Source organism: Hakea prostrata, chromosome 7 (assembly GCF_041222555.1).
Source record: "Hakea prostrata isolate BN-2017 chromosome 7, UWA_Hpros_2, whole genome shotgun sequence".
In the NCBI taxonomy this organism is placed as follows: domain Eukaryota; kingdom Viridiplantae; phylum Streptophyta; class Magnoliopsida; order Proteales; family Proteaceae; genus Hakea; species Hakea prostrata.
This window is the reverse complement of record NC_142606.1, coordinates 13,604,696-13,627,625: the sequence shown is the minus strand read 5'-3', so window position 1 is coordinate 13,627,625 and position 22,930 is coordinate 13,604,696. Positions and strand designations below refer to the sequence as shown.

Genomic DNA, 22,930 nt, shown 5'->3' with positions numbered 1-22,930 from the left:
TATTAGTTAAGTTTAATCTAATATCACCTGTTGTCGATTCTCGTCGGCGATAACATCGCTTTCTTCTTCATCTGGTTATTCTCTAATATAGTTATTCTACAGGTTCAATACTTTCTTCTTCCTCCGTTCCTAGATTTATTTTTTGAATATAATTATTTTACAGGTAGACACAATTGATTTTATTGAGAGACTTCAAGACAATTTTTTGGGTTTTGTGGGAGATTCATTGAACATAAATTTATTTTTCACTTATTCAAGACGATAGCAAAAGAATTATTGCAATCAAAGGGTCCAAACTTGATGAATGCAAATGAAAGAATTTTCGAAGTTCACGGAATGGAGAGGGAACAGAGGAAGAAGAAATTTAACCGTTACTCTAACCACAGCAAGAATCGAGCATTTTTTTTGTTTCTTTTAATTTAATTAGTAATAGAAGGTAATTTTAATTAACCCATAAAAAATAAGAGAAAAAATATATAATTTATCGGACTATTGACGGTGGAAATTTAGAGTCGTTCAATTTTAATATTCACACATTCGTTTAGCTACCCCTTCCCATAATTTAATTACCGTAATTTACTTTGATTTCGTAAAATGTAATAATAATTTACCTAATAAATGGTGAGGGAGTATTAAATGGTGAGGGAATTCATATAACAATCAAAAGGTTTAAACCTAATGACTCTCAATCAATCTTTGCATAGGTGAGCACAGATGAAGATATAAGTCGAGCCATCTTTGATTGATTAAAGGTAGATGTTTTACGTGCATTCACTTTATTCATGTACGTGAAGTTTTCCTTTATTTGAATTTTGATATTTAATTTTATTTGTTATTTGCTTGTAATGTTTATTCTTAGTTGCTTTCTTTTATTCCCTTCTCGTTGTCATAAATAGCAAATATGTATCAAGCACATCTAAAAATTAAATAGTAGTAGGGCTTGTAATGCTGGTTAACGTCTATCAATCAAAATCAACTATGAATTCGGAAGAGTTTAACAAGTCACAGTCACATTAACTATTCTTTCCAACTAAAATACATTAAGTAAACAAACAAATAAAATAAAATAGAAGGAAATTAATTGAAAGCTCCAGATTGCTTTAGAACTGCCTTTCATACAATTATTATGTAGACTGCTCGTGAAATGGGTTTGACGATGATAGAAATTCAATCTGATTCCATGGTGGCCATCCAATTTATTCAGGGACATTTTTCTACATCTTGGAGGGTTGTTGATTTGATCATGGAGATTAGGGAGTTAAGGGGTGGTTTTTTGATATGTAATTTTGTTCATCATGTTCGGGAGATTAACGTTTGTGCGGACTTCCTGGCAGGTTTCCTTAATACCTCCCAATAAATCCATCTAGCTGTAAATGCTCTTCCGTTAGCTCTTTCTGCTTTTGTTCGGGATGATGCTAATGGTAAAAAATTATTCAGAATGTAATTTTCTTTCTTTTTTTCCCTTTATTTAATCAAAGCTCCCTTTCTCCAAAAATTATTATGCAGCACACCCTATAATTTCCCTCTTTCATTTAAGATATTTTTTTTTTTTTTGAGTACAAAGCTGAAAAACTTCATTCATGAACTTGAAAAGAATTCAAACACATCAAAGAAAATAACAAAATGCAAAAGATAAATGCATGAAAACACCAAGTTTGATTCGAACCTAGGAATGGAAATTGACCAAATGTCATACATGCAATAGACAAGGTCATCCAAGTTAAGGACTGGGTTGAACCCAAGCCCTTAAAATAATGGTTGTAACAACCACAACAACAAGTAAGCACTGGGAATACGACATACATGTCATCCATCACAAACGCCCAAAGAGGTAACACGCCACAAAGACGGACATAGACACGCCACAAGGGCGGAAACAACAACCAGGGCGAAGACACACCGATAACAACCAACAACACGAGACTCTCGCAACAACAAAGCTTCCAGATCCACAGGAGACACTTCCAGCTCCGGTGTAAAACCTTCATACCTGCGAAATGCACTAGTGGATCTCGCATCTACTGTATTTTTTTCTCCTTTCTCTTGATAACTTGAACCTTTCATTTAAGACTTAAGAATGATAAAATCTGTCCGCATATTTATTATAAATGACAAGGTCATTCACTAAATCATACATTTTCTATATTGAAATTTATACAAGGGACATTCTCTTTTATGAGATCCGATAACTATGAGATATCTCTTAACAAACATAAGTCTCTGTTAAAGAAAAGAAGAAGAAAAAAAAACCTATAACTATAGTGATGTTGAAGGTCTTGTCTTAGTTGCCGTTCTTGAGATTCTAAGTGTTGCACCACCTATTTATTTAAGGTGATAACAACAGGTTTTAATGTGTTGAGTTTATTAATGACCTGAGAGGTTGTGGTAGAAGGAGGTGTCGCTCGCCAGTGTGATTCAACAAGACTCTGATATGAAGCCTCTTTAATCCAAAAGTGCTCAAATCTAAAAGGTATTCATGTGTTGAGTATAAACCCAATGAAGTTGAAATACACAAATATTGCCATGTTACATGTCAACAATAACTTATAATGATTAAAGAAGAAAATAAAATTCAATATATTCGTAAACATAAAAAGCATGAAGCACATATTTAAGTTATGAAAAGGAAAAGAAACACGCACACACATAAACTATATCCTCTTACTTTCTCATTCATGGAGCTGCGATCGATGCATAAGATTATATGGCATATTTCCTTATATTTCAAGTGGTTCTATCTCAAACCCCTATTTGGTACTTTTCGGAAACATGTCTTCCTAGGTGGTGAACTAAGATTTCTAACCGTGAAGCTATGTCTGACTAAGTTGATAGAGAGTTAATATTCAATTATAAGTTTGAGGCTGAGATGACTGCACGGAGTACGCTCAGTACGGTATAATTTTCCGATACAGTCATTCGAGAAATCCATTCGAGGATGTCCCAACTCCTTACTTATGATAGGGGCTCACAGCAGCAGCCAGCGGTTGTGATAAGCCACGTGTACAAATAAAAATCTAACGGTTGTTAATAAAAGTGTGAGGATGTAAGTGTAAATATATATATTTTTTTATTTTACAAAATCTCAACTAATTTTTTGAAATTTACAAAAACAACTCCCTCGTGTTCACCTAACTGAGATACACTCGATTTAGGGCTTTTCGATCCCGCTTTCTTCTTCCTCCCTTCCTTTTTTTTTTTGATTGATATATTCATTACTGTTTTCAGGTAGTAGAAGAAGCTGAGATCATCTAAGATTTGGAACGTGTTTAACCTGAGTTCTTGCTTCTTCCAATTTGAATTCCTTTATTAATCTTCCATCGTCTTTCTTGAAATTCATAGTTCTATCTCTCTGTTTACGCGTTATTGTTTGAAAGGAGATTCCCATTCTTAATTAGGGCTCCAACTTTCATGTGGGATATTTTGTACTTCCCGTGTTTTAGGGTTTTCGAGCTATTTCGAATAAGAAATTCATCTCAATTTGTACTTAGGTTAGGGTTTTCTACCCGGAATGCTCTCTACCCATTTTTTCACGAATGAGTTTTGCTGGTTTTTAGGCTAGTATATCTTAAATCACCCACATTTCAGTTTTTGCTTTTTTATCAGATTTTAGATTTGAACGACCTTATTGGCTAAGAGATTTGGTTTAAGATATTTATTCCTTTTGAGTTCTTGTTTTCTCCATACATGGAGTCTCAAGCTTGTTTGGACATAACAATAAATATTCATCATTGGAAAATGCTCCACTGGCGATGATTAGGGTTTTCGAATCTATAAACTTTGAGCGAATCGCCAATGGCAAAGCAGTTGGGCCTATTACGCTTGATTCGGGTAGAGAGAAGGAGAAGTCCAAATTGATTTCAAGTCTACTGTGACTTGGGTCCCATCTTCGCCGAGAACAAATGAGGTTGCAGATTCCGACCTTAGCCCGAAGACACCAAAAGGTGATGCTTTTGATCCATTTGCGCAAGGACTAGATGAGTTGATGTTGGCACTGCCACTTCGTAAGAGTTTCCTTGTTACACAACGTCCAGATTTGCTTTAATTCCTATAGCTGTTCTACTTCATATTTTAGTGCAAACACCCATGGGTGCCAGTAGAGAAATTCAGTCCAAATTTGATGAAGGAGCAAATTAGCAACCATGGATTCACTAAACCACATGAAAGATGATTGAGAATTTGGGGATTCGTCGCGTAGAGGCAAGATGTGATTTTGTAAATTTCAAAATTTATAAACCTTTTCATGTGAAAGTTATATTTTGTATTTGGATATATATCCTCACACTTTAATTTATAGCCTTCCGATTTACTTTTGCTTAGGTGGCTTGATCCTCACCATTAGCAGGTGTGCTGGTGCAAATAAAAATCCCCAACCGCCATAGAACGATGTTAAGTTTTATGATTTTTTTTTAAAATTCACAAAGTGGGGAGGTAAACGTAACCATAATGCGCTACAAAGTAGGGTAACATATAGAGAATTATTTTATTCAAAATATTGTCTGGAAAAACAACATTGTATGGAAAGAAGGTCTGACAGAGCAGAATAGCAGCCAAACGGGGCTTCCAAAGAAGCGAAGTCGACGATTGGCGTAAGAGTTGAAGAAAAAGGAGGTCGTGTTCTCTTATTTCATAAACCACCGAAGAGGAGAGGAAGTATCTGCATTTATTTTCCAAAATGGGCGAGGCCGACGAGGAGTTGCTGCTCAAGCAATTCTTTGCTGAAGTCGGTGAAGTCGAAAGGGACAACGAGGTCGTCAGGTTCTATCTCTCTTCCACTTCGCAAGTTGTGTATCTTTTCTTTTCATTCTAATTCCTGTTATTTTGTTTTTCTTTTTGTTTATTGCCGGAGAGAAATCGTATTCTGCGTGAGAGTAGTTACTAGGGTTTTCAAGATGTGAATTTGTCCTTCTGTTGTCGTTTTTATTTTTTTATTATTGTTGAAGTTCGGATATGCAGCAGATGAGAACATTAATCGAAATGCTATGTGCTTCTGATAAAATTTCCAACTCTAATCCATAAGCCCCAGATTTAAAAGGAACGGGATTGCAGCTACATAAAATAGGGCAGATTAAATACACGGTTTGAATTCTAAACAACATTTAGCTTTTGAAGGTGATGCGTTCGACTTTAAGTGCTTCCATGGATGTTCAAGAGGACCATGGGATGTGCAATTGGGTTGAGTAAGATCGTCTGAGACACCATGAATTCATGTGATATATATGGTTGTTCAGTAGGAGCCTTATTTGGAAATTTTACAAATGCGTAAGTGATTACTGGCTGCATGGGAAAATTGCCTCCTTAGACTCTGTTTATGCAGAAGCCTCTGATACGGGGTTCGCCAGTATGCAATTAATGAAAAAACTTAGAAATTAGGGGAAAAAGCTTTGGCACAAGAGTCAATAAGCAGGGTTGGAGGTCTTATGAACAAAAGTGTCAGAGAAACAAGAAAAAGAAAAAACCACAGATACAGAGAATGATGATGATTTGATCAATCGAGTCTAATGTTCAAATTCATAGTTATGGTTGTGGAGAATTTCATCCATTTTAGCAATGGATGCTGTTAAACTGTTTATTAAGAAATTTGGATGTAGGATTTTGATAATAAAAGTTTTATCAGGACAGTAATCAAGAAGCCAGCTCCAGAAGGCTTATCCCAATCAGATTAGATGAAACACATTGTGTAATTCAAATAGGCTGAAAGAGATTCAAAATAGAGTGGAATAGAACAAATAAAATATGAAGCCGGGAGACTTTCTGAAGTACTGTATTGCCATTAAGTTCACCTGGAAGTTCAAGTTATGTAAATTGACTGAAGACAAGTTTCCCCTTTAAGTAAAAAATCAACCCTTTCATATTCTATCGGATTTAATGCAGGGAAGATGGTATACCCATTTTGTATCCCCCCCACCTTCCTAATGTATCTATTGCGGGCTTCTAATCATATTTACAAATGTGTCATCTAGGTGTCTAGGCATTCTCTGTTGGTAGAGTGTAGCGTACGTATCTTGTTGGTTTGCCTTTATTTTCTCCGCACCCAATGCTTAGGTTCATCTAGATGTTCTAATGGCTCTTAAAACAGTTGCCTAGAATAGTTGCCCTTTGTAAAGGTACTTGTACTTGCATTCAACAATATCAGGTTGTTTATCTCGTTATCCCCTTTTCTGAAAAAGAAACCACTGTATCTCATCTTCTTTCTTACTCTGCAAGCTTGCCTGTTTTGTTTGTGTTTTTTCAATCCTTCATGCCTACGTCCATGGTCCACCGAACCCAAGTATCAAGAAGTTTGTTACATCCTAATTGGAAAAGTGTTATATGTTGTGATGGATTCTGTTTGGATTGTTGCACATATTCTCTTGTTGAGTTTCCCATCTGGGAAGGAAAGAGCTTGTGAAGTATCGATGGGTTCAATTTGTTAAGTACCTTTCAAGGGGTTTTGTGGAATGGCTAACGCTTATTGCCAAAGGATTTACTTGGACACTTTCCATCGATCCCTCTCAGCATCATGATTCTTCATGCTAAAAGATTGCCATCTATGATGTTATTAAGAGAACAAATACAATTTGGAAAAGAAAGTGGTCCTACCAAATGCCATTGGTCCTGGAGGTGTTATAGCCTATTAGCTACTTACATTGACTGGCACAACTGTTTTATTTCTTCGTTTCCTCTTCTATTTATTTGTTGGGTGCTTATCCTTGTATATGTTTGTGTGCCATGTTGCACACTTGTTTGAACATCATTCTTTTGCCTTAAATTCATGGTCTTATAGTTAGCAAGGCACTAGGGTAAGGTGTTGGAGAAGGCTAAAGTACAAGCCAGAATCAATTAGGCAAGCAAGACATCTGCCCAGGTCACCAAGTGCCCAAGGCAACTAAAGCGCTTGGATACCAAGGCGATGCGATGAGAACTGAGCACAGTCCTAGACAAATGCTTGCCTTTTATGCCGAATTTCTTACTGATCTCTTCCTTTTAATGCTGTACTATCATCCTTTATATATACATTGAAATACATGTTTGCTTAGCCTTTGTTTTATTCTGTATATATTTATCTTAATAGTTACATTATAGAGAATATAAATTAGTCTTCTATGACCTAAACATCACAATCCCTATGTTAGATCGCCCTTCGCTTTGAGAAGGAACTCGGATTAAATAGTTGGAGATGTTAGGTACCTGTAATGTATGATTCATCAATAAAATTTCAAAGGTGAGCCCTGTTTGTCCTTGACAGACGCAGGTTTTGGTATTCACACATCATGAATCTGCAACTTGTTATTAGGTTCAAACCTAATCCCTGAAATCTTTGGTCAAATGTAAGCTGGGTAAACTAATGTCATGGAGATGTGTATGAAATTCTCTGTTCATTCATAATCACAGTCACACACATTGGTTTCTTATTAAACCCAGTTATTTCAATTTGTTCTTTTCAATCTTCCAATCTCTGAGTTCTTTGATCAGTTCCAGCATACATATACGAATAAAAAAAGAAAAAACATACATGTAGCCTGAAACTGAATTAGAATTATCAACTAGGAAACTACCAATTACCATCCTATGTATCCTTCCCAAAATGAAGATTTCATAATACGTTTTCAAATAAATAAACTTCCTGACATCTTACTAGACTCCAATTGCAAATTGAATCTGATTGCTTTCCATGTGCTTCCTAAGTGGGCTTGGGTTGGTCCAAAGCAGGCATTAGCAACATAACCCCATCACGTGAAGTTTTCTATAATGTTTGGAGCAACCGGTTTTTAACGCATAGTTTTTACCAATCTTCAAATTGAAAGTTCATATTTTATTATGTGTCTTTCTACTTGATCTTTCCTTTTTCTACTGCATGGGCTTTTTTGGATATTAAGTACGGTATTGGTAATTCTACTTGGTTACAAATATATCTGAAAAAGAAACAGGGTGGGGGTGTCAATTGGGAAGCTAGTTGATAAATTTACCTCCCAGTTAGAACCTTGCAAGGTATTACTGAGTCTATTGATTTTGCTTATTTCGTTGTAAGGTATATGTAGCTAACATAAGAAAATTTTGCTGCAGTACCATGAAATTTACAATCATTTCAAGAATTATTACACTAGCATATACTCTCTGAAGTAAATGAGCAATTATATATATATATATATATATATATATATATATATATATATATATATATATATATATATATATATATATATCATACTACTATTATAAAATCACGAACTCAAATGGAGATGGCTACGTTTAGTTTTCCACCAATATCCCTTTGAATTCAGACAATTAAAATTTTGCATTTCTTTGCATTAATTGTAAATTATGTCTACAATGGTAAATTAACATGGAGATGACTACATTTATTTTTCCAATAATATCTGAATTCAGACAATTAAAATTTTGCATTTCTTTGCATTAATTGTAAATTATGTCTATAGTGGTAAATTAACATGTATCTGTAATTACAACACTCCACTCAAAGTAGTTACAACACTCCACTAAAAGCCTTATCTGCGGCAATTTAACCACACACGACCTTCATACTACTATTATAAAAGCACGAACTCAAATGGAGATGGCTACATTTAGTTTTTCACTAATATCCTTTTGAATTCAGACAATTAAAATTTTGCATTTCTTTGCATTAATTGTAAATTATGTCTACAATGGTAAATTAACATGGAGATGACTACATTTATTTTTCCACTAGTATCCTTTGAATTCAGACAATTAAAATTTTGCATTTCTTTGCATTAATTGTAAATTATGTCTATAATGGTAAATAAATATTATGAGTTAGAATTCAGAGGGATATTAGTGGAAAAATAAACATAGTCATCTCCATGTTAATTTACCATTGTAGACATAATTTACAATTAATGCAAAGAAATGCAAAATTTAAATAAATATTATGAGTTAGAATTCAGAGGGATATTAGTGGAAAAATAAATATAGTCATCTCCATGTTAATTTACCATTGTAGACATAATTTACAATTAATGCAAAGAAATGCAAAATTTTAATTGTCTGAATTCAAAGGGATATTAATGGAAAACTAAATTTAGCCATCGTCATTTGAGTTCGTGCTTCTATAATAGTAGTATGAAGGTCGTGTGTGGTTAAACTGCCGCATATAATGCTTTTAGTGGAGTGCTGAAACTGCTTTGAGTGGAGTGCTGTAACTATAGATACATGTTAATTTACCATTATAGATATAATTTACAATTAATGCAAAGAAATGCAAAATTTTAATTGTATGAATTCAGAGGGATATTAGTGGAAAAATAAATGTAGTCATCTCCATGTTAATTTACCATTGTAGACATAATTTACAATTAATGCAAAGAAATGCAAAATTTTAATTGTCTGAATTCAGAGGGATATTAGTGGAAAACTAAATGTAGCCATCTCCATTTGAGTTCGATATATATATATATATATATATATATATATATATATATATATATATATATATATATATATTGCTCATTTACTTTAGAGAGTATATACTAGTGTAATATTTCTTGAAATGATTGTAAATTTCATGGTATTGCAGCAAAATTTTCTTATGTTAGCTATATATTGTTGCAACCAATAGAGCTAAAAAAAATTTACAACTAAATATGAAATACAAAAACACAATGAAATGAAATTTAAAGCCTGACATGTAGATAGTAGCAGCAGTACCAGGACATATACATAGATCTACCCAAGATTACAAAAATAAGCAGAAAAAAAAAACCATATCCGTACTGTCTTGTGGATATCGGTGGCAATGGGGATGAATGTGATGTGAAGACTAAACTTAAAAAATTCAGCACCTATCGGTATGCAATGCAGTTGGCCAGCTTCTCGGTCCTGCCCATGGTCCTCAAATCTCCCATCCAACTCCATTTCAAGAATTATTACACTAGCATATACTCTCTGAAGTAAATGAGCAATTATATATATATAATTGCATTCTTTGTATTTAGTGAAGTAGCTGTGGTTACATTTTTTCATAGTAGCTGCTGTACTGTTCATGGTCGCTTTTATTGTTGTTCTCTAATAGATGTTTTCCCCTTGAACAACTACAGGATCCTTTCATGCTTCAAATTAAATGCATTTGAGTTCCTTAACCTGCCATTTGATGCATCTTTGGAGGATGTTAAAAAGCAATATCGCAAGGTAATTTTCGACAATAGAAGTGAATTAACAATTTTCTTACAACCTCATACATTCATCTGCTGATTCTGTTCTTGAAATTTTTTGTAGTTATCCTTGCTTGTTCACCCTGATAAATGCAAGCATCCACAAGCAAAGGAGGCATTTGGAGGTAATAAAGCATGCCTTGTGCATATTTTCTTTTATAGTTATTAGATATACTATCTTTTTTGTAGATAAGGTTTCTCTGTAGCTTTAAGAAGGTTATGGGATGACCTCCCCCAATGCAAACCCCACCTGCATGGCTGCATGCTTCTGCCAGGGGGTACATTTGGCCATGATGGCCCCAGACTTGAATATGTCATAAATACTCATCAAGTTGGCTCTCAATGCTAGATCTTACAAAAAAATTACAGAATTGGAACTTGGAATAGCAATATCTGTTTAATGAGTGGAGTTCCTCGAACTCTTAGTTTGGGTTACCAGATGTGGGATCTGTAAGGGGTCCTCCTAAGATCGATGGACATTTTTTTTTGGAGGGGGGGGGATTGATGGGGGGAAGGAATGGACAGCAGCCTTCGTTGCAGAAATGGAAAAAGACAGTAGTAGGAGGAGGTGTCCTCTTTGCCATTTAGATGCTGGTGCTATCTGTAGAGAGGTGTTTGGAAGTGTTCCAAACCTCCCTTGTCAGATAGGTATAGGCTTTTGATTGATGAGGTTTTATTTTAAATTCCTGAACTATAAGTGATCGGTTAGGGGGACCCAAAAGTGGATTTTTAATTAGTAGTGGGGTGCATTAGGTTGTGTTATTGGTTTTGGTTCATTCACTAAAGAGTCCTCTTTTGTTAGTTTTGTTGGCCGTAGTTAACTCGAAGACTTAGGAATTAACAATTTTAATTAGTTTAAGTGTTAAAGGACTGTTAGTTAAGCTGGTCTAGCAACCTGCGAGTTTAAAGTTAGGACACTTTTTTGTCTTATTCGAAATATGTAGTAATTCCCCTTCCAACTCCAAACTATGGAGTAAATTTGTTTTGATTTGGTAATTGCTTAAGTGGCCAGTATTCTCTTTTCTTGCCATCCCCTCCTTTCTCTTCTAAAAAGTAGCTGTTTTTTTAATTCAGTCCCTGTTTCTCTGGTATTCTTTAAAAAAAAAAAAATTTGGATCATGGTAAGGTACTTGTTTTTCCTGCTAAGAATTAGTATGTACTTTAAAAATTCTAATGCAGCCAAACTTGTCACCACTCTTACTTACCCTATTCCCAATCCCTAAGACCCTAACAACCCTCAATCAGCCCCTACACCATAACCGCAGGGAATTAAAACCCGAATTTTACTGCTGGTTCACCTGGATTGATCTTGAAGACTCCTTGATTTGGGGGTTTACACCATCTTGATTTTGGATCATAATTGATAATTCTAGATTTCTAGGTAGATAATGGTTATACTCCAAGATGCATCTCTTTTATTGATAAAAAAGAGATGATGCATCTTTAGGATTATTTACTTATAGTTTCTGACCAGGATATCAGAAGAAACTTTAAATCTCAAGCTATAGGTCAAGGATTAGATTGTCTACTAAACTTGTGTTTCCTATTGCCTATTTCCCCCCTCATATAAGTGCCCTTTCTTCTTTCTTTTTGTGTGTGTGTGGGTGGGCTAATATTTTGAAATTTCCTGGCCAAAATTCCATGCCAGAAGTTGATGTCCCACAGTATCAATGGTTAAACTCTCTGAACCTACATTTCGCATTTTAGTTTTGGTTTGTGCTTCCACTTTTTTTGTAAGTTGAAAAATTATAATTGGCTCATCCTTTACAACTTGCTTCATTATCTCTTACTCTTTCAATTGTTGTGTTTTGGCTGTGGCTGTTAAAGTCTGATGCATGGGGTGACATTTTAGGTTATAAAATGTCGATGCTAATCTATATTATGTTCGGTGAATAAGTAGAAGAAACTAGTGAAACCCTTTTTATATGATTATGTACGTCTTGACTGACAAGGTATTGTTTCCTTGTGAGCAGCATTGGCCAAAGCCCAACAACTATTACATGATCCACAGGAAAGAGAATATCTTCTCAGCCAAGTCAATGCAGCAAAAGGTGCGCATGATATTTGAATGTCCTTCACTTTCCAAGGGCAAACACTGAGCAATTTTAAACTAGTTTCTTTAACATTTCTTGCTTATTTGGTTTCTTCAAGAGCTTTTAAGCATCCATGAGTTATTTATTATTATTATTTTTAAATTGTGGAAATGGTATATTTCTTTTATTAACATACATAAATAATTGATATTTTCTGTAAGAATTGCATATCATTGTAGGATGTGCTCTTCATTTAAAATATCATTTATGAAATTCTTTTTATTTCCTGCCCCCTCCACAAAGTGCATATTGTCTCCATTTAAGATTGGTATTAGGAAGGGTGAAAAATGATTGCCCAGTCAAATTTTTCCCTTGGTGCCTGGAGCATGCTATGATACTGGTCTTTTTAGTTGTGGGTTGAGTTTATAGAATATATGATACTTATGTGTTTCTGAATGAATTGCAGAAGAACTTCTTGCTAAGAGGAAGAAGGAATTGAAGAAAGATAATGCGTCAAAGATAAAGTCACTGGTTGACGAGGTAATAGAAAGTTGGTTATATATCTAATTATTTGGAGCTAGCTTGCACATTTACATTTCTTGGTGCTATACTCAAGCGCTCACTTGCTGAATGCTTGGTCATGGGTTCCAGTCCTAGAGTCAGCCTCTCTGGAAACAGGGATAAGGCTGTGTGCATCTGACGCTCCCCAGACCCTGCTAAACACAATTTTTGTGCATAGGGTTGGACATTTATGCACATTTACGTCCCTATGCTCTTTCTTCATCTACCTAACTGGATGCAATTGAGGTAATGTAACCTGGGTCTAGGGTTAGGGTTATTTAGGTAATTTTGTCTAGACTTAGGGTTGGCCCAGGTAGTTTTCTCTAGACTTAGGGTTAACCCATCAATTTCCCCTAAAGTTTTGTGCATAGGGTTATTTAGATAATTTTCCCTAGACTTAGACTGAACCAAAGGGTTTTGGGTTAGTTCCAAGGCTTAAACTTTGGCTGGACTTGAGATTCTGGTCTGAAGTAGGTTAAACTAGGGTTATGAAAGTTCTGCAGAACTCTAATGAAGATGAGTGGCTGAAATTTTCCAGAATTATGTAACTAGGGCTGATTGGGCAATTGCTTGTAGGAATGGACTCTAGGGCTTTAGGGCAATGCTAGGGGAGGGTGACGGAGAGTCTAAAGGGGTAGGAGATTAAGGTAAGACAGGGGAGGGAGGTATGCTGTGACGCAGGCAAGAAGAAGAAGAGGGGAAGGCCACGATGGTTAGAGAGGGGCAGGGTTGAGCTGAAACTGCAGGGGGAGGGGTTAGGGGGCTTCTTAACTGTAACTGAGAGAGTTGCTTTTGGAGAAGAAGATGAAGATCGCGAATTGAAGAAGCAAGTGCACAACCCAGCCATAGGTCACCTAAGAGGCTCCCACGACTTTTCTTAAGCCAAACTCAATTTGATTTCATTTATTAATAAAAAACCTGCCCACTACATCTAACGACTAGGCTATTTATAGCCTTTGGACTTCAAGTTGACTTCAATAAGGACTCCCTAACTAATAGGGATCCTAAGTTAACCCTTAAGTTACAAGTACTTACTAAAATAGGACTCAACTCAGAATGAAACCAACTTAAAACCAACTTTAAGATAAAGTCCCTTGAAATAAGGAACCCTATCCTAACCAACTAACAGCCCCAACAACTAAGAAACAAGTTACTGACTAATCAAACTAGACTCCAAATAAAATTATAAAAACTGAATTAGACTCCTAGATATTAGTTGGACCTGATTCGACTAAGTGTGGCTCTAACCAAGGGGTGGAAAATGACGAATGTACCCCTAGACTAGTTCGCCCCCTTGCTTTGGCTTCCACTTCTGCATGGGCTTGGGCCTTCTTCTGACCCTTCTGGGGCTGTCTGGGGTGCTGGTCACATCAGCTCTCCCCTTATTAAAAACATTCATCTCCTAATGAATGTGCTTCAGGGTCAACCCTCTAGAGAGCTTGCATGTGAACTTGTCTTCGCATCTTGCAGTGGGAAGGAAGTGGTAGGTGTGTTGCTGCTTGCACCTTTCCTTGACAGAAAGATTGGATTGGTGGCAATGTAATCTTCAATCCTAGGGATATGAGTGTTAGGAACCCTAGGAGGAAGGATTGAGTTGATAGCCATGCATTTGTAACCTTTCTTTGTCAACATCTTTATCATGACTGTAGCTATTGCCATGAGAAGGTGTGTAGCATCTTCACCAAGAAATTGGAGGCTCAAAGGAGTTCCAGTTCTGGTGGGGAGTGGGGCTGGTATGGTTCTGATGTCTGTCACCTCTTGTGGAGTGGGTGCCTCACCTTCTTCTTTGGCTGGTAGGACCTAGGCATCATGGTCTAGGTCCTCCTCTGTCTTAGCTTTGTGTGTGTTAGTCTCCCTCAAGAATTGGTGGCTCGTTCAAGGCTTCATCTTCTTCATTGAGGGCTGCTTCTAGAGGTGGACAAAGGATGGCTTTTTCAAGAGCTGGATCATGGGATTGGGAGACTGTATCTCCCTTCTTTGAGGACACTCATTGGCTAATAATTCTTGTTGGTGTAGGATCCTTTGTTGATCTCTTGATCATAATTGTGAGTTTAGTAAGACCTATTTTGGCTGATATTGTCATCTGTCACGTGCTCTTCTGTATTAGACCTCATGATCTCTTCTATCAAGTTTAGTGAATTTTCGAGAGTATTGTTGTTGGTCTCACTTGATTGGGTGTTCTTGTGGGATGAATAATTGGCTCAACACCTCTGACATCTCTTCCCAGGTGTCTGGTTCAGTGTTTGTATACCACAGTTGCTCCCTTTTGTAGCTCCACCGTTCACGAGCGTATCCCACCGGGTATCTCTGTGCAAACCTTGTCTTACTATTCTCCGAATAATTATGCTTTTCAAAATACTTGTCTAGATCATGCAACCATTCATAGAACACCTGGAGGTCTTTGACGCCATTATATGTTTCTAATTTGTATGTCTCTGGAGATATACGTGGTTGTCGTATCCTCCTGTAGATACAATGGTGAGACTGGTAACAGTCTCTAGTTTGTTCCTCTGTGCTTATTGCTTCATCTATAATGATTATGGACTCCTAGAAGTGCTGGAGCCTGCAGCTCTGATACCAATAATGTAACTTGGGTCTAGGGTTAGGGTTAGGGTTATCTAGGTAATTTTCCCTAGACTTAGGGTTAGCCCAGGAAAGTCCAGCAAAGGGGATTGCAGAACCGAAGGGTTTTGGGGTAGTTCTAAGGCTCAAACCATGGCTGGACTTGAGATTCAGGTCTGAATTAGGTTAAACTAGGGTTTTGAAAAATTCTTCAGAGCTCTATTGAAGAAGATGAGTTGCAGAAATGTTCCTGAATTATGTAACCTTGGCTGATTTGGCAATTGCTTATAGGAATAGACTCTAGGGCTTAGGGCGACGCTAGGGGAGGATGGAGAGGGTCTAAAAGGGCAGGGGATTAAGGTAAGACGGGAGGGAGGTATGCTGTAATGCAGGGAAAAAGAAGAAGAGGGGAAGGCCATGGTGGGTAGAGTGGGGTAGTGGTGGGTTGAAACTGCAGGAGGGGTTAGGGGGCTTCTTAACTTGTAACTGAGAGAGTTGCTGGAACATGTAGTTGAAGGCTTGGAGAAGAAGATGAAGATCGGGAATTGAAGAAGCAAGTGCACACACCCTATCGCATGACTTTTCTTAAGTTCTTAACCCAAGCTCAATGTAATTTCATTCAATAATAAAAAAAACTGTCTACCACATCAAATGACTAGGCTATTTTTAGCCTTGAGATCCCAAATTGACTTCAATAAGGACTCCATAACTAATAGGGATCCTAACTTGACCCTTTAAGTTAACAAGTACCAAGTCCACCGCATCAGACGACTAGGCTATTTTTTTCCTTGAGACCCCAAATTGACTTCAATAAGGACTCCCTAATGAATAAGGATCCTAATTTGACCCCTTAACAAGTACTAAGTCCACCGCATCAAATGAATAGGCTATTGTTGGCCTTGAGACCCCAAGTTGACTTCAATAAGGACTCCCTAACTAATAGGGATCCTAACTTGATCCCTTATTCCCTTAAGTTAACAAGTACTAACTGAAATTGGATTCAACTACTAATTTCAGAATAAAACCAACTTTCAGATAAAGTCTCTAAAGATAAGGAACTCTATCCTAACCAACTAACAACCTAACAACTAACAAACAAGTTACTGACTTACTTACTGAGCTAGGACTCCAAATAAAATTAAAATTAAAAGAAAAAGAATTAGACTCCTAAATATTAGCTGGACCTGATCCAACTAAGTGAGGCTCAAGCCACGGGGTGGAAAATTAATAATTTCCCCCTGGACTGGTTCGACTCCCCCTGGGTTGGCTCCCACTTCCGCATGGGCTTGGGTCCTCTTCTGATCCTTCTGGGCTGTCTGGGGGCTGGTTACATCATGAGGGTCTTTGGGCTTGTATCTGATAAAATTATGTGTGTCTGTTGGTTGAAGATGTCAATTGGTTGGAGTAAGCTTGAGTAGTGAGGTTGATTTTGTGGAGTAAAGAGACATGGCTCAGTGCCTAGCCTACCTGTGTAATAAAGAGGCTGGACAGACCCATCCAGGAGAACTTTTATTTCCCCCTCTCTGCCCAACATGCTGGTCCTTATTTTATTCTCACTGGCATTGCAACATCCACACAAGGAAGTTGAGGTGTTCCTGGGAGGGAAAAACATTGAAGAGAAATGAGAAGACCAGGATTGCCAGAAATCTAGTACATCAGCATTGAGTTGCAGCATCATCTTAATGTAAAGTAGGGGCATTGGGATTTAGGAAGAGGAATTCCCTTAACTACCAAACCCCTTGTCATTTTGGTAATCATAATCAGCTGTGTTTGGGCAGGTCCATGCAGGTTTTGTGATCTGCCAGGTCATGCTTGCCCCAGTCTGCTGAGTAGGCATACTTCTGGGTTGTATTTGTATGGTGCTTTTATTCTTCGGTGATCCTTCTTACCATGAAAATATTACATCAAGCCTTACACTTTCAGACTCATTGTTGTTATTGTTTTCTTGCTGGCAAAAACTGCTGGTTTCGATTCTTACCTACCTCAGTTGTTAATTGATGTTCTTATTTATTCAGTTAGGGCCTGTTTGGTTACATGAATCCAGAGATTTCAAATCTCTGGATTCATGAATCTGAGAATTATACCTGTTTGGTTGTAAAAATCTCTAGATTCATGAAATCTAGAGATTCACCTTTTTACACTAAAAATGTGAATCTGTAGATTTATGGGTAAGGGGTGAAATCCAGAGATTTCAAAAAAGCAATACATTTGCACATTTACAAAAATCACATCGATCAAATAGTTTTTTAGGATGAATCCACAGATTTCATTCCACAACCAAACATCTAATTTTATAAATTATAACTCCACAAATTTGAAATCTATAAATTTGAAATCTCTAGATATTTGAAATCTCTAGACTCATGTAACCAAACAGGCCCTTAAATTTTCTCAGGCAGTGCCATTAGTAGTTCTGTTTTGTTTTTCTCTTTCTTCAATTTTAAGCATTTCTCAATTTATTGTCTTTGGTTATTGGATAGTGTCATGATTGTTTTCTGAACTGAGTAACTGAGTAAGTTTAGTGGTTCATTTTCTTAAAACTGGAAAAGTTGTGCAATGAGTGCAAATATGCAATGATTCTTTACTCTCTTTAAGACACAAATATATTATGTTTGTCTTGATGGCTATGATTTCCTGGTTTATCATCAGAAAAAGTTCCAAATTAATTCAGCTCAAGCTGAGGCTGGGGCTGGGGAAGGTTGTTACGTTCATGGCCTCTAGGGAATTTGATGACTATATGTTTTTTCTTTTCAGCAATTGACTAAAATAATACCGCAGTATATGGCTTTTTTGTTAGGCTGTAATCTCTAGTCAAAGGCAGCATCACATGCTTCCTATTGTGGGTTTACTAACTTCACATACCATATGATACAGGGGAAATATGAACAACAGTATGAGCGATCAGAAGATTTTCAGCAGCGATTAAAACTGAAGGTGCGGGAGCTGTTAACAGAACAAGAGTGGCGCAGGAGAAAAATGCAAATGAGGGTATGATGTAATTTTGTAGGTCATGTATCTTTGATTTCCATAAGGTACTCCAGCTTCATGCTGTCTATTCCCTTAACGAATGGTTGTGATCTGTTGTGTAGATATCAGAAGAGGAGGGAAGGTTGAAGAAGGATGAGGAAGAAACAAAAGAAATGTGGAAAAGAAAACGTGAGCATGAGGAGCAATGGGAAGGGACAAGAGAGAACAGGGTTTGTTGTCCATTTTTGTCTTTTTCCGCCGCCCTCCGAAACAAAAGATTTTTGTTTTTGTTGTTTATATCTTCTCATATGTGGTTTCCATTTGATAAATTTTCCATCTTTGCTTGCTAGAGCTTGAAAGTGCACAACTGTTTGTATCGGTGGTCCTTCCTCTTCCCAAAACTCTTCTCTCTCATGAAAGCCTATACTTATAGGCCTGGTGATGCTTTTCCTCAAGCCCTTTGCTCCCCTGACGGGTAGCTGATCCGGACTCCCACATTGCAGTCAAGAATAGAAATTTACCCTCTTTCCCCAAATTGACATGCCAAAACTAGATCAACTCACCCACATCCTTGAGAGAATTCCATAGGAAAAAGGAAAATATTCAGAAAAAGAAACCTAATATTTTAGCAAAGAGACACGGCAAGGAGATATAATGAATATGATGACTCAAGCTTAAATCAGACATATAGGGAGAGGGGAATCATCCTAGTTTTTCAACATATTTGTGCCTGCAATTATAATCTTTAGATTGGCATTGTTCTAATGTTTACATACGTGGAAGATGAGAGCTGATGAATTATCTTCTCATAACATTTATCTTATTCCTTTTCTGTTTCATGTTTAATGCTTAGATTATTGCTTGGTCCTTCACCCAAGATTTTTTTCTCATTGATCAATGTTTGCGAATACATCATGGAACTACATCTTTTTGGAGAGTGTTATCTTTTCATTTTGTTGTTGGACATTGAATATGTCGACAAGGATTAGACGCCTAATATTTACATGTATTTTGAAAAGAGGTATATCCAACGGTTGATGGTCCTGCTATTGTGTTCTGTGAAGGGTCATTATATAAATTTGTTTTTTTAACTCAAATTAATATTGAGGGATGTCTGTGTTTTGTCGGAGTCTTGTCTCTGTTCTTGCCCGTGCAACATTGTTTCCATTTTTCTTCTATTCTCTTCTTTGGTTGGTTGGGAGTTGTTTTCTTTTTTTCCCCCCTTCTCCTTGGAGCAAACTTGTGATTGAGGCCGTCTCTTCTATCTAATTGCATTCGCCTTAGTGGGTCTCACTTCTCTGGGAGAACAATGGTTTCATGTTGCCTGGAAATCCATTTGACCTCTTCTTGAATTTCCTGGGAGAAGCTGCTTGCCCCACTGTTTGGATTTCTAATGATTTCCTCCCTGGTTCTAATCTACAGGTGTCAAGCTGGAGGGATTTCATGAAGACGGGGAAAAAGGTGTGATATTATTTATTTACTTTCTCATTTTTAAAATCAGCTAGGAGGTGAATTTGCCATGTGTGATGAGGCTATAATCTCTTTTGCAGGGTAAGAAAGGTGAAATTCGACCCCCAAAGCTGAAGACAGAAGACCCGAACAAATCGTATGTCCAAAGACCAGTGAAACGAGGGTAAATGGAACTTGGGTTTATGTATTTTCATGGATAAACTGCAGCAGTGTTTCGTAAGGTAGGGAAGCTGTGTAGGGCAAAGATATGATCTATTCACCCGAATCGCCTTCGTGGTGACAGAAACTCATGGTGCGACCATTCTGTCGTTATAGCATTCTTACTCTAGAAAAGAGAACTCTGTTGTAAGGCAAATTGTATAACCGGTCGTTTACCAGGAGGAATATGCATGATTTAACTGTTTAATCGAATCATATGTCAATGTGATTATTGTAAGAAATGACCGATGACAGTTTGCCAGGAGTAATATGCATGATTTTAACTGTTTAATCGAATCATATGTCAATGTGATTATTGTAAGAAATGACCGATGACAATGAAGTCTAGTCGTCTGCCTTTCAGACATCAAGGCCCAAAGGAACAAATTACTTAACATTACCTTTCACACCAAGTATATTTAAAGCCAAACGGACCATCACTTGCAAGTGAAGTATGGGCAGGGAGGGAAGCATTTTAGTGTGGAGATTATGAATCTGAAGCCATTTAGCTGAGCAAGGTGGAAAAGATTCACCATGGTAGTTTAAAACTAAAGGTGGCGCCATGCAATTCAGGATTTATCAGGTCCATCCATTTCAATTGTGAGTCGGGATGGGCAGATGGATTGTCCGGGTGGAGAGGATCTGGATTTTAAGTTGTGTACTAGCTAGTAGCTGATCATTTACCTGGCTGTTGCATTTTTTGTGTGTCATGGCTCCTCATCCAAATCCACAATGACAAGAATCTCCTTAACGAAAAAAATTGCATATTTACCTTTGAATGGTAATGATGGGCACCTCTTTGTGAAGAGGTTATAATTCAACACCCCTACATAGTCCCCACCCTATGATATAAAGGCACTACCAATTGAAAAAGGGAAAAAGAAAATAATAATTCCGCACACCCACCTTGACTTGTTTAAATAGAGATTATAGGTTTCTCATTGTGATAAAACAGCACTATGAATAGGAGGGAACAATTGAAAAGAAGTTCTTAATATGAACATCAGAGGAAGCATTCCTGCAAGGGATATGGAACCTATGCAATGCACACATCATTTTTATTTATTATTTATTTTTTTTGGAGCTTGCGAGTTGGTATTATGTGGGAGAGGGAGAATATTACTAATATATGTGTTGAATGGGTGCGAACCTAAGACTTATCCATGGGAGTTTGGGTTGTTAACCGCTCAACTAACCTACATTGGCTAATGTGCACATCATTCTTATAAGTTACTTTGGAAATTGAATTGCCAAAATTTTTCTCGTCCCCCCTCTTTCGGCTGCTGTTCTTTTTCCTGTTGCAGCTTAGGGCACACTGGCAATTACGATAGGCTTAAAGTTATAACAAGGCCCTCGAGGTAAAGTTTGCCCTTTCTCAGTAGGGTTCAAAGACTTCTTTGTGTCTGAACTGAACTAGAGAGGCTGAAAACATAAAACCAACTGTTTGAAACAGCTTCAATGGACTTTGTTCTGTAAAAGTCGGATACAGATTTTCGTGCCCAAGTATTTCTTTAGTTATCCAATTTTCTACATAGAATTTAGGGGGAAAAAAATTATGTACATGAAAACTAACTTCTTTCACTCACATTCCCACTTTTTCTGTGTGCTTGAGAATGCATTGATCAAAAGGATGGATAAGAACAAAGTAAATGGACAGGGATACAAGAAGGGTTCTTCCAAACCCTAGAATGCAACTTAAGCATCTCCTTGGCTTTCTCTTTGGTCTTGAGGCTATAGTCCACCTGCAGCACCAAACACAACTTGGAAGCAACCCCAACTTGCAACATCTCTTGAAGAACACATGAAGTCCCACAGAACCTCGATATGGAAGACAATATTTTTACTCCTCTCTCAGTGGCCACTTGTGAAACCCTGAGTATCTTCTTGGACACCACAGCAATTCCAGCTCCGTGACCTAACAACTCCGCTCTGCCTTCTGCGCATCCACACAGTTGATCCAACACCACCAACACCATCTCAGAATCTCTCTTCTCTGTTGTCTGTAGGAGTATCTCGATCAACACCGAAACTGCACCAGCTTCCACGGCTTTGATCTTGTTTCGACTCCATTGACAGAGCTCAACTATGATCTGTAATGAAGTCCTGGATGCCTGCTGCGAGGTCTGGTCACGCAAAACGTTCACGAGCTGAACAAAATGTTCTACTCGCAAGGTCATCAGATAATTCGGATCAGACACCTCGAACATGGATTTGAGAAGCAATGCAGAGTAAGTACGTGATGAGTAACTCCCATGTTGCAAAACCCACATCAAGGTCTCAATGAATTCACCATTTTTGCCATTAAGTTTCTTGAGTCCAACCTCTGATATCTGCAGACGCTGAAGTACGTATAGAGCTTCATCACTGGCTCTACAACTCGCGCTTGAACTCCCCCTTAATACAATTGAAGCCAAGAACTCAACTGCACCTGCAGATTCCAGACATCTCCGATTCCTCTCGCTTTCGTTGGCGATTGAACGTAGACTCTGGAGGCATCTCATTCTATGTTGAACAAGCTTACCTTCCTTAAGAAGTTTGACGATCTGGGCTTCACAGACTGGAGTCTTTGGTGTTGGGATTCGTTCGATGCCTTTGGAAGCATTTAGAGTGCACCATGCTTGGATGAATCGGCGAAGGACGTGGTTTGGGGTCAGATCAATATCTGTCAATAAGGGTTGTCTGGTAACTGGGCAAGTGCTGTTGTTGCCAGAGAAAATCCATCTCTCTATGAACTCCCGATCGTAGGTTATCCCGGAAGGTAGAGTCACTGGATCTTTCATGATTTCCAAAGAGATTGGACAAATAAAATAGGATGGAACATCAACTTCATCCATCTTGAACTTGACGAATGAATCAAAACTTGGTAAGTAATTAAATAAGAATGAGAGAAACAGGAAAGAAGAAAAGAAGTTGAGTAACTTGATTGAGAGTAGGAGATGAAGTCGTTAGAACTGAAGAGTGGCAGATCAG

General features: G+C 37.4%; 1 protein-coding gene and 1 pseudogene across 1 annotated transcript; one reads left to right on the top strand and one right to left on the bottom strand.

Moving 5' to 3' along the window:
- The first annotated feature begins 4,504 nt into the window (after window positions 1-4,504).
- LOC149009951 (Chaperone DnaJ-domain superfamily protein) lies at window positions 4,505-20,449 on the top strand. Its single transcript, XM_089161249.1, has 9 exons — window positions 4,505-4,755; window positions 10,056-10,146; window positions 10,234-10,294; window positions 12,143-12,220; window positions 12,669-12,742; window positions 18,200-18,313; window positions 18,415-18,522; window positions 19,715-19,753; window positions 19,843-20,449. The coding sequence occupies exons 1-9, from the start codon at window positions 4,673-4,675 to the stop codon at window positions 19,927-19,929; spliced, it is 735 nt and encodes a 244-aa protein (XP_089017375.1). The 5' UTR covers window positions 4,505-4,672; the 3' UTR covers window positions 19,930-20,449.
- A 1,063-nt stretch (window positions 20,450-21,512) lies between these two features.
- Window positions 21,513-22,930, bottom strand: LOC149009950 (E3 ubiquitin-protein ligase PUB23 pseudogene; annotated as a pseudogene).

Bases quoted from the DNA above. Each gene is read 5' to 3' on its own strand.
- LOC149009951 (XM_089161249.1), top strand. From the start codon at position 4,673: ATGGGCGAGGCCGACGAGGAGTTGCTGCTCAAGCAATTCTTTGCTGAA. The intron at 4,756-10,055 runs GTTCTATCTCTC...GAACAACTACAG, and splicing joins AGGGACAACGAGGTCGTCAG to GATCCTTTCATGCTTCAAAT. The intron at 12,743-18,199 runs GTAATAGAAAGT...CATATGATACAG, and splicing joins TAAAGTCACTGGTTGACGAG to GGGAAATATGAACAACAGTA.